The following is a 12,220-nucleotide window of genomic DNA, read 5'->3' on the forward strand; positions in this document are numbered from 1 at the left end:
ATGTGAGAAGTGTAGTAGATGGGACAAGCTTCTCAGCATGGGTGGTTCTTGGGGAGAGCTACAGGGAAAGTCACTTCCTGTTGTGCCATTAGGTACACTGGTGCTGGCCATTTCCCTATGTCATGGACGGCCTGTAGCCGACAGTCTGAGCAGAGTATGTTAGCCTAGGCACCTCTGAGCAGTCTGAGCAGAGTATGTTAGCCTAGACTCCGAGGCTCTGCAAGAGATCCACAGAGGGCTGGCTCACTGGTAGAAGGGGACACAGCTGAGTAGATGGAAGTAACAGATGGAAAAACTATGAAGCAGGCATGAATTAAATATTCAAAACAGCTCTAGAAATCGGTATGTTTTTACTAAGGTCCGAAGCGGATTCGGTAGTCCTCATACTTACTAGTAGATCTTCGATGTTGCACAGTAGAGGCCGTAATTGATATTCATAATGAAAATCATGAGTCTTCAAGAAAGAGCTTAACTTGTTCTCATTATACTTTGGTTTTAAAAGTCTGGGAAATATGTGATTACATTTAGGGAGATCTATCCAAAATGCTTTTTAAAACAAATTTTAGTATATAAATGGTAAGTTTCCTTGCATCTGGAGAACTTTGCTTTCTAGAATAACATTCTTTGATATTGTTCTTAGATAATATTTTGCCATGCATATAATGTTTTTTAATGTTTCAATGCCTCTTTGTTTTCAGTTTTTTGTAGCATCAGATCCTACAGTTAAAACAGATCGACTGTGGCATGACAAGTATACTTTAAGGAAGTCGATGATTCCTTCATTTATTACGATGGATCAATCTAGGAAGGTAGGATTAGAAGAGATTTTTGGGATTTTGATATTTTAATGCTATTTCTACCTGGATCATGAGATAAAATTAATCTTCAGTTAAAATTTTGTTGCATTTTAGGATAAGCATTCTTTTTAAAAAATTTTATCTTTATTGTTGAAAACATTTCAGATGTACCCTCCCTTTTTTCCCCTCATTGACCCTTTCCACCTGGAACTCCACTCCCCCTATGACTTCATCACCTGATTATCTGGGTTCATAGATTATGCATATATGCATATAAGTTCTTAGGTTAATCTCTCCCCACTCACCCACCCCAGCCTTCCCTCTGAGATTCATCCGTCTGTTCCATGTTTCTATGTCTCTGGATCTATTTTGTTCATCAGTTTATTTTGTTCATTAGATTAGGATTAGCATTCTTGAAAGTATATATTAATTGGATACATCAACATAATATGTGTTTGTTAATAACGTCTTTTCAGTTCCTAGAATTCACTTCATACCATCCCACATGTTCTTGTTATTTAATTTTTAATAAGTAGTTAATTTGTTTCTTATGAATATTTGATGATTGACCATTTTAATTTTACATAAAGGTGACTCTAGGATATTTTCCTTTTTTAGGTTCTTTTGATAGGAAAATCAATAAATTTCCTGCACCAGGTTTGTCATGACCAGACACCCACTACAAAGATGATAGCTGTGACCAAGTCTGCAGAATCACCCCAAGATGGTAGGATGATGTTGGTGGTTGTGGTGATGGTGGTGGGATTGTGATGATGGCGGTGGTGATGTTGGTGATAACGATAATATATATTGCTTGAAGTATTTTTTGTTCAACAGGACTAACACATTTTCCAAATTATTATCTAAAAATACCTTAATACACATATAATGTGTATAAAATGTTTATTACTATTTAAATGTTGCTCCCCTTTTTATACAGTTAAACAGTAAGTGGTGGAATAGGTGTAAGCTGTTTTACTCTTACTATTTTTTAATCCTCACCAGAGGGCATGCTTAGAGAGGGGAAGAAAAGAGGGAGGGAGGAATGGAGAGAGAGAGAGAGAAAGAAGAAAAAACCACTTATTTGAGAAAGAAATATTGAGAAACACTCATCAGTTGCCTTTAACCGGGGATCGGCCCTGCAACCCAGAAATTTGCCATGATCGACAGTTGAACCGACAACCTTTTGGTGCACAGGACATTCAATCAACTGAGCCACTCTGGCCAGGCATGCATTACTTTTTTTATGTAGTGACAGTATGCCAAAATAACATAAAGGAAAAATTGCTAGCCACACTTTGAAACTCAGGCTTGTCCAGAAATCAGCAAGGATTTACAAGTGTTTATTGTATTGAAAATGTTACGTATCTTTCTGCCTGCATTAAATGACTTATGGTTATTCCTCAGTCACTGCTGTTTTCTATTTTTTCCATTTCCTGCCTGCTTCAGCTTCAACAATTTCATGGTATTTTGTGTCTTGGCTATATTTGCTATTTAGATTGTCATCTTGGTTCATTCAAGTTTACTTTTCATATGACATTGTGGTAGCTATAGGGGAAATAATATGAATTCTCCATGGCTGTGCCTTTCGTTAGCTTATGGTCTAAATGTGTAATAGAGGCAGCTTGAACCTGAGTCTTGTTTTCTTGCCTTCCTCCCTTATCAACATGAGCTTCAGCACCTGTTCCAGCTTCTCTGCAAACTGCTGGACCCTGGGCTCTGTGCAGTTGCTCAGCCACTGGGCCCAGCCAGCCAGCAGAGGGGTCAGCATCTATGCAGGTCCTGGGGACTTGAGCTCCCAGATCTCTGTGTCTCATTCCACCAGCGTGTGGGGCAATTGAGGGTCGTAGGGCCTGGCTGCGGGGATAGCTGGGGGTCTGGAAGGCATCAGGGGCATCCAGACCAAGAAGGAGGTTATGAAATGCCTGAATGACCACCTGACCTCCTACCTGGAGAAGGTGAGAGGCCTGGAGGCTGATAGTCGGTGACTGCAGAGCAAAATCCAGGAACACCTTGACAATGAGGGACCCAGGTCAGAGACTGGAGCATTATTTCAAGACCATGGAGGACCTGAGGGCTCAGATCTTTGCACGTTCTGTGGACAAGGCTGCATCTGGGTGACACCCTAGCCAGTGGTCGGCATACTCATTAGTCAACAGAGCCAAATATCAACAGTACGATTGAAATTTCTTTTAATAGCCAAATTTTTTAAACTTAAAGTTCTTCTAACTCCACTTCTTCAAAATAGACTCGCCCAGGCTGTGGTATTTTGTGGAAGAGCCACACTCAAGGGGCCAAAGAGCTGCGTGTGGCTCGCGAGCCGCAGTTTTCCGACCATGGCCCTAGACAACTGCAACTCTGTACACTCAATCCAAAAGACCATCACCTGCATGATTGTGGATGGCAAAATGGTGTCTGAGGTCAATGACACCAAAGTTCTGAGGCACTAAAGGCAGCAGAAGTGGAGTACTCCTTGCGGAGGGGTGGGGGGCAGGAAGCCATTAAAAAGTTGAGAAATTAAAAAAAGTGATGTGCAGTAGAATAAAGTAAATAAAACGAAGAAAGTGATAAATGAATTGAGATGTACAGATAAAGTGTTTTAAGAATGCAGTAGAGAGGAATATTCTTAGTTGTAGACACCATATAGTTCACTGTATAGATAACCACCGTTCTACTGTTTGCTTCTCTGAGTTTAACTATTTTACATATAAGTGATATTGTACAATATTTGTCTTTCTGTGTTTGGCTTATTTCACTTAGCATAATGTCCTTCAGGTCCAACCATGTCACAAATGGCAGCTGCCTTTTGTAAGGCTAAATAATATTCCATTGTATCTATGTACTACATTTTTTTTATCCATTCATCTGTCATGGACATTTAAGTTGTAATTGTAAATATCTTGGCTATCCTATCTAATAAAGAGGGAATATGCTAATTGACCATCACTCAGTCACAAAGATGGCTGCACCCACATCTGAGGCCAAGTTCCATAAGGAGCCTTAACGAGCAATCAGCAGGGACCTGAGGCTACGCCCTCCCCCACTCCCATGGGGCTTGACAGGGGACCTCAGGCCGTGTCCCCCAACCCGGCAGGACTTGACAGGGGGCCTAAAGGTGCACTTCCCGTCCTGGTGTTGAGGAAACTCCATACTGTTCTCCACTGTGGCTGCACCAGTCTGTATTCCCACCAGCAGTGCACGAGGGTTCCTTTTTCTCCGCATCCTCGCCAGCACTTGTCCCGTCGTACCCCCTCAGGCTGCTCCCCCCACCCCAATGCCAGGGCTGGGGACCTCAGACCGTGCCCCCCACCCAGCAGGGCTTGACAGGGGACCTCAGGCCGTGCCTCCCACCTGGCAGGGCTTGACGGGGGACCTCAAGGTGCACCCCCAGTGCTGGGTTGGGGGAACTCAGGCCATGTCCCTCGCCCCAGCACGGCTTGATGGGGAACCTGAGGCTGTGCCCCCCGCCAGTGGGGCTTGATGGGGGACCTGAGGCTAAGCCCCCTTCCTGGTGCTGGGCTGGGGGACCTGAGGCTGCGCCCCCCCACCTGGCAGGGCTTGACGGGCAACCTCAGGCCATGCTCCCCACCCAGTGGGGCTTGACAGGGAATCTCAGGCCGTGTCCCCCACCTGGTGGGGCTTGACGGGGGACCTCAAGGCATGCGCCCTGCCCCGGTCTGGGCTGGGGGACCTCGGGCCACGCCCCCCGTCCTAGCACTGGGCCAGGGGACCTGAGGCTACGCCCCCTGCCCTGCGGGGCTTGACAAAGGTGGGACTGGCTGGGTCTGGATCTAGCCCAATGGGGGGGGGGGGGCGGCGGCCAGGTCTGGGTCTCAACGCGATTTTGGGGTGCATGTGGGTGGGTGGGGACTTGACTCTGGGTCCCGTGGTGCGCCCCAGACTCTGACAGGAGGAAGGTTTTCATATACATTTTACTAATTTTCTTTCATCTCTGACACTTCTATTATAGAGAAAGGGCAAATAGCAATATTACATTATTTCCTCTAATTAATCCCTTTTTAATGTGCACAAACTTCGTGTACCGGGCCACTAGCTGTAAATAAGGTTGCAGTGAACATGGGAGTGTAGGTATCTCTTTGAGATTCTGATTTCAATTCTTTTTATTTTTATTTTATTATTATTATTAAAAATATTTTTTATTGTTTAAAATATTACATATATTAGTACATATATATCTCCCTTTTTTTCCCCCATTGACCTTCCCCCAGCCTCCCCTACCCCCTGTCGCATGCCCTCATCCCACCGCCCCCCCCAGTGTCTTGTGTCCATTGGTGTGCTTATATGCATGCATAAAAGTCCTTTGGTTGATCTATTTCCCTCCCTCCCCAACACTCCCCAGCCTTCCTGCTGTAATTTGACAGGTTCGGTGCTTTACTGCCTCTGTATCTATCTTTTTATCCCTTAGGTTATAATGTTCTTTATTTTCCATAAATGAGTGAGATCATGTGGTACTTTTCTTTCATTGCCTGGCTTATTTCACTTAGCATAATGCTCTCCATCTCCATCCATGCTGTTGCAAATGGTAAGAACTCCTTCTTTTTTACCACAGCGTAGTATTCCATTGTGTAGATGTACCACAGCTTTTTAATGCACTCATCTGCTGATGGGCACTTAGGCTGTTTCCAAATCTTAGCTATGGTGAATTGTGCTGCTATGAACATAGGGGTGCATATATCCTTTCTGATTCCTGTTTCTAGTTTCTTCGGATATATTCCTAAAAGTGGGATCACTGGGTCAAATGGGAGTTCCATTTTTAGTGTTTTGAGGAAACTCCATACTGTTCTCCAGTGTGGCTGCACCAGTCTGTATTCCCACCAGCAGTGCACGAGGGTTCCTTTTTCTCCGCATCCTCGCCAGCACTTGTCATTTGTTGATTTGTTGATGATAGCCATTCTGACAGGTGTGAGATAGTACCGCATTGTTGTTTTGATTTGCATCTCTCGAATAATTAGTGACTTTGAGCATGTTTCCACGTGTCTCTTGGCCTTCCTTCTGTCTTCTTTCGAAAAGATTCTATTTAGGTCCGTTGCCCATTTTTTTTTATTGGATCATTTATCTTCCTTTTATTAAGTTGTATAAGTTCCCTGTAGATGTTGGAGATTAAACCTTTATCAGTGATAACATTTGCAAATATGTTCTCCCATACAGTGGGCTTTCTTATTGTTTTGTTGATGGTTTCTTTTGCTGTACAGAAGCTTTTTATTTTGATGTAGTCCCATTTGTTTATTTTCTCTTTAGCTTCCATTGCCCTAGGAGCGGTATCAGTGAAGAAATTGGTTCAGCATATGTCTGAGATTTCGCTGCCTGTGGATTCCTCTAGTATTTTTATGGTTTCCTGTCTTCTGTTTAAGTCCTGTATCCATTTTGAATTAACTTTTGTGTATGATGTAAGTTGGTGGTCTAGTTTCATTTTTTTGCATGTATCTGTCCAGTTTTCCCAACACCATTTATTGAATTGACTGTCTTGACTCCATTGTATGCTCATGCCTCCTTTGTCAAATATTAATTGGGCATAGTGGTTTGGGTCAATTTCTGGGTTCTCTATTCTATTCCATTGATCTATATGTCTGTTCTTGTGCCAGTACCAGGCTGTTTTGAGAACAGTGGCTTTGTAATACAGTTTGAAATCTGATATTGAGATCCCACCTACTTTGTTCATCTTTCTCAGGATTGCTGTGGCTATTCTGGGTCTTTTTTTATTCCAGATGAATTTTTGGAGAGTTCTTTCTAGGTCTGTGAAATATGCCGTTGGTATTTTATGGGGAGTGCATTAAATCTATAGATTGCTTTGGGGAGTATGGACATTTTAATGATGTTGATTTTACCAATCCATGAACATGGTATGTTCTTCCATCTGTTTACGTCTTCCTCTATCTCTTTTCAGTGTCTTGTAGTTTTCTGCGTATGGGTCTTTTACCTCCTTAGTTAAGTTTATTCCTAGGTATCTTAATTTTTTTGGTGTGATGGTAAGTGGGATTGCTTTTTTAGTCTCTCTTTCTGTAAGTTCACTATTGGTGTATACAAATGCCATAGATTTCTTGGCATTAATTTTGTATCCTGCTACATTGCTGAATTCATTTATTAAGTCTGTTAGTTTTTTGATGGAGTCTTTCGGGTTTTTTATGTACAATATTATGTCATTTGCAGATAAGGACAGCTTTACTTCTTCCTTTCCAATTTGGATGCCTTTTATTATTTCTTTTTCTTGTCTAATTGCAATGGCTAATATTTCCAGTACTATGTTGAACAGGAGTGGTGAGATTGGGCATCCCTGTCTTGTTCCTGTTCTTAGGGGAAATGGTTTTAGTTTTTGCCCATTGAGTATGATGTGGGTTTATCATATATGGCTTTTATTATGTTGAGGTATGATCCTTCATTCCCACCTTGTTGAGAGTTTTTATCAAGAAAGGCTGTTGGATTTTGTCAAATGCTTTTTCTGCATCAATTGATATGACTATGTGATTTTTATCTCTCAATTTGTTTATGTGATATATAATGTTTATTGATTTGCAGATATTGTACCATCCTTGCATTCCTGGGATGAATCCTACTTGATCATGGTGTATGATCTTTCTGATATACGGCTGGATTCGATTTGCTAGAATTTTGTTGAGGATTTTGGCATCTATGTCCATGAGAGATATTGGCCTGCAATTCTCTTTCCTTGTGTTGTCTTTATCTGGTTTTGGTATTAGGGTGATGCTGGCTTCATAGAATGAGTTTGGAAGTGTTCCTTCCTCTTGAATTTTTTGGAATAGTCTGAGGAGAATAGGTTTTAGTTCTTCCTTGAATGTTTGGTAAAACTCCCCTGTGAAGCCATCTGGCCCTGGGCTTTTGTTTGCTGGAAGCTTTTTTTTAAAAAATATATTTTATTGATTTTTTACAGAGAGGAAGGGAAAGGGATAGAGAGTTAAAAACATTGATGAGAGAGAAACATCCATCAGCTGCCTCCTGCACACTCCCCACCGGGTATGTGCCCGCAACCAAGGTACATGCCCTTGACTGGAATCAAATCTGGGACCCTGGAGTCTGCAGGCCGACGCTCTATCCACTGAGCCGAACCGGTTAGGGCTCTTAGCTGGAAGCTTTTTGATGACTGCTTCAATTTCTTCCATAGTTATTGGCCTATTGAGATGTTTAGATTCTTCCTGATTGAGTTTTGGAAGGTTATATTTTTCTAGGAATATGTCCATTTCCTCCATGTTGTCCAATTTGTTGGAATAGAGTTGTTCATAGTATTTTTTAACAATCCTTTGTATTTCTGTGGGATCTGTTGTTATTTCTCCTCTTTCATTTCTGATTTTATTTATTTGGGTCCTCTCTCTTTGCTTCTTGATGAGCCTGGCTAGAGGTTCATCCATCTTGTTTATCCTTTCAAAGAATCAGCTCTTGGTTTTGTTTATCTTTTGTATTGTTTTTTTTTTGGTCTCAATATCATTTAACTCCCCTCTGATCTTTATTATTTCCTTCCTTCTGCTTACACTGGGCTTTTCTTGTTGCTCTCTTTCTAACTCTTTGAGTTGTAGGGTTAGGTAGTTTATTGCCATTATTTCTTGTTTTTTTGCAGTAGGCTTGTAGAGCTATGAACTTCCCTTTCAAGACTGCTTTCGCTGTGTCCCATAGATTTTGGATAGTTGTGTTTTCATTGTCATTTGTTGCCATGATGTTTTTTATTTCTTCCTTGATCTCTCTGGTAACCCAGTCATTGTTTAATAGCATGCTGTTTAGTCTCCATGTGTTTGATTTTTTTGGATTGTTTTTATTGTAGTTGATTTCCAGTTTTATGCCACTGTGATCTGAGAAAATGCTTGATATGATTTCTACCTTCTTGAATTTGAAGAGACTTTGCCTATGACCCAGTATATGGTCTATCTTTGAAAATGACTCATGTGCACTTGAGAAGAATGTATGTTCTGTGGCTTTGGGGTGAAATGTTCTGAAGATGTGAATTAATTCCATCTGGTCTAGTGAGTCATTTAGGATTGATGTTTCTTTGTTGATTATTTGTTTAGAGGATTTGTCTAATGGTGATAATGGGGTATTAAAGTCTCTTACTATGATTGTATTGCTGTCAATCTCTCACTTGATATCCTCCAGGAGTTTTTTTATGTATTTGGATGCTCCCGTATTGGGTGCGTATATGTTTACCACTGTTACTTCTTCTTGTTGGATTGCTCCCTTTAGTATTTTGAAGTGGCCTTCCTTATCTCTTGTTCTGTCCTTTACTTTGAGATCTAATTTGTCAGATATAAGTATTGCTTCATCAGCTTTTTTTTCATTTCCGTTCTCCTGAAAAACCTTTTTCCATCCCTTCACCCTCAGTCTGTGTGCATCTTTTTTTCTGAGGTGGGTTTCTTTTAAAAAAAAAAAAATGTTTTATTGATTTTTTACAGAGAGGAAGGAAGAGGGTTAGAGAGTTAGAAACATCGATGAGAGAGAATCATCCATCAGCTGTCTCCTGCACACTGCCCACTGGGTATGTTTCCGCAAACAAGGTACATGCCCTTGACCGGAATCAAACCTGGGACCCTTGATTTTGCAGGCTGATGCTCTATCCACTGAGCCAAACCGGTTAGGGCCTAAGGTTGGTTTCTTATAGAGAGCAGATATATGGGTTGTGTTTTCTTATCCAATCCATTACCCTATGTCTTTTGATTGGGGCATTTAATCCATTTACATTTAAAGTTATTATTGATAGGTGCTTATTTGTCGCCATTTTTATTCTTTACCCCTGTGTTCCTTCTTCGCTTCCTATTTCTTTTTTTTACAGCAGACCCTTTAGCATTTCTTGCATTGCTGCTTTGGTGGTAATAAGTTCCCTTAGTCCTTTTTTGTCTGTGAAGCTCCTGATTTCACCTTCAATTTTGATTGACAGCCTTGCTGGGTACAGTATTCTTGGATTCATACCCTTCCTTTGCATGACTTTGTATATTTCATTCCATTCCCTTCTGGCCTGATGAGTTTCTGTTGAGAAATCAGTTGCTAGTCTGATGGGGGTTCCTTTGTAGGTAACTTTCTGTCTCTCTCTGGCCGCTTTTAAGATTCTTATTTTGTCGTTGGTGTTTGCCAATTTAATTGCCATGTGCCTTGGTGTCGTTCTTTTGGGGTTCATTTTGCTTGGGACTCTGTGAGCTTCTTGGATTTGTGTGAGTTTTTTCTTCCCTATATCAGGGAAGTTTTCTGTCATTATTTCTTCAAACAGGTTTTCTATTCCTTGCTCAGTTTCCTCTCCTTCTGGAACCCCTATTAATGTGGATGTTGTTTTGTTTCGTGTTGTCCCGAAGTTCCCTTAGGCTCTCCTCCTGCCTTTTAATTTTTTTTTCTAGAAGTTGCTCTACTTGGGTATTTTTTTCCATCTTGTCTTCTAGCTCACTGATGCGGTCCTCTGCTTCTTTTAGTCTACTCTTGATGCTTTCTCTTGAGTCTTTTACAGCAGTGATGTCATTTTTCATTTCTTCTTGGTTCTTCTTCATTTCCTCTTGGTTCTTACACATATTGTCGAATTTGTCTTCCATTCTTTTCAGCCACCTTATGACCATTTCTCTGAATTCTTTCTCTGGAAGGTTGCTTAAGGCACAAAATACAACACAACCAGGTACAACACACATGGCACTGAACAGAAATGTATTCACGATATTAATAACCCCAAATAAAGGTGACCACCAGAGAAAGGCATATTAGAGGATAAGAGAGAAAGAAGAAGAGAAGAAAAAAAGGAGTGCAAATATGAAATTGGGAAAAGGAAAAAAAAAGTAAGAGAGAAAAGAAAGAGAATACGAAAGAAGAGGGGAACAAACTATATATATGGGGAGAAAACTGCAATAGAACAGCCACTAATCCTAGCAAATGCCAGCAAAAAGTTACCTGGAGATGAATACAAACTACAAACAACAACTAATATCAAGCGAGGCGAGGGAATACAGAAGCAAAAAACAAACAAACAAGAATAAGCAAAACAATCTCACAAACTAGCATTAAAAATCGATATAATCAACAATCTAGCAAACAACAACAGAAGGACAGAGAGAAAAACAATTTTTTGGATAGTGAAGACAGAGAAGAGAGAGGTGTGTATGGACTTGGAGCAGGGGATTGGAAATTAGATATTTAAGTAGGGTGAAATTTTAACAGGGGGTAAAAAGAAAGAATAGGGAAAATCTAAAGTAGGAAAATGGTAAGAGAAACTGGACAAGAAAAGGGGAAAAGTTAGGAAGAGAGTGATGGCATAAAGGTAAAGTTGAGATAGAATAAAATGATGCTGAAGGGAAGATGAAAATAGAATGTAGAACACTAATCCCAAAGTAAAGAGAAAATAAAATGATACTTTTTTTAAAAAAAGGTAAAATAGTAGTAGTAATAATATTGACTGAAAACAAAAATGTAATAATTAAAAAGGTAAATTTAAGTGAGGAAAAAAGAATAAAAATTAGTTTCTTAAGTAAAAGATGAAAAAAAAATGTGCAGTAGTGAATGTCATTCACCTCTTCTACTGTTCTGTTTGGCACGCCTGTTTCCTAGTCAGGGCAGTATTGCAGTTCCCTGCGTTTCACTGCTCCTCAGTGTTATAAGTCAGTGCTGATTTTTAAGCAGGCAGTGTGTCTTAATTTCTTGTATTCCTTTATTTGTGTTTACTCAAGAGTCAATTTGTGATTCAACCCCTGGGTGGCAGTGTTTCTGGATTGACCTCTGGGTCTATAGGTCCTCTGTAGCCAGTGCTTAGATCAGGGGTGGGCAAACTTTTTGACTCGAGGGCCACAATGTGTTCTTAAACTGGACCGGAGGGCTGGAACAAAAGCATGGATGGAGTGTTTGTGTGAACTAATATAAATTCAAAGTAAAGGAGCGGAGGGGAGAGCAAGAGAACCCTCCGCTCTTTCGGCTCCGCGGGCCGGATAGAACAGCCGAACGGGCTGGATCCGGCCCGCGGGCCGTAGTTTGCCCACGGCTGGCTTAGATCCTGCTTTCCCTGTGGCATTCAGTACTGGTTTGTGGGAGTGGGTTGCCCCAGAGTTGGTTCTCTGATGGTTATTCCCCACTCTGATTCCCAGGTTCCAGAAAAACAACTTTTCCCCTGCATTCTCTTAGGGTGTCCCCAATTGGGTGATCCTATGTATTGGGCTTAGTTATCAGAAGCAACGATTTAAAGGAAAAAGAAAAAAAAAAAAGAGCCAGTGTAAGTGTGTGAACTCTGGGGCTGCGCGCAAGTCTGTGTCATTTTTCCCCCTTGGGTCTAAGCAGCTGGCATACTTTTTAATTTTTAGGCTGTCCTTTTGCGTCAGATCAAAATGGGTTGCTTTTAAGAGTTCCTTTTTGTTAGCAGCTCTGAGGACCCCCTTCCACATTCACGGATCATGCCAGGCCCACAGCCACGGATTTTTCTAGGCGCAGACTTCCCCAGGTCC

General features: G+C 41.1%; 1 protein-coding gene across 2 annotated transcripts in view; it reads left to right on the forward strand.

The window, feature by feature from the left end:
• Positions 1-12,220, forward strand: part of TUBGCP3 (tubulin gamma complex component 3) — a 104,917-nt gene that overhangs the window by 57,818 nt on the left and 34,879 nt on the right. For both annotated transcript variants that reach the window (XM_080659169.1, XM_080659170.1), the window contains exons 12-13: positions 699-809; positions 1,416-1,524. In XM_080659169.1, the coding sequence (XP_080515295.1) occupies positions 699-809; positions 1,416-1,524 (220 nt within the window). The remainder of the gene's footprint in view (positions 1-698; positions 810-1,415; positions 1,525-12,220) is intronic.

This window comes from Plecotus auritus, assembly GCF_963455305.1.
Source record: "Plecotus auritus genome assembly, chromosome: 3".
Taxonomy (NCBI): Eukaryota; Metazoa; Chordata; class Mammalia; order Chiroptera; family Vespertilionidae; genus Plecotus; species Plecotus auritus.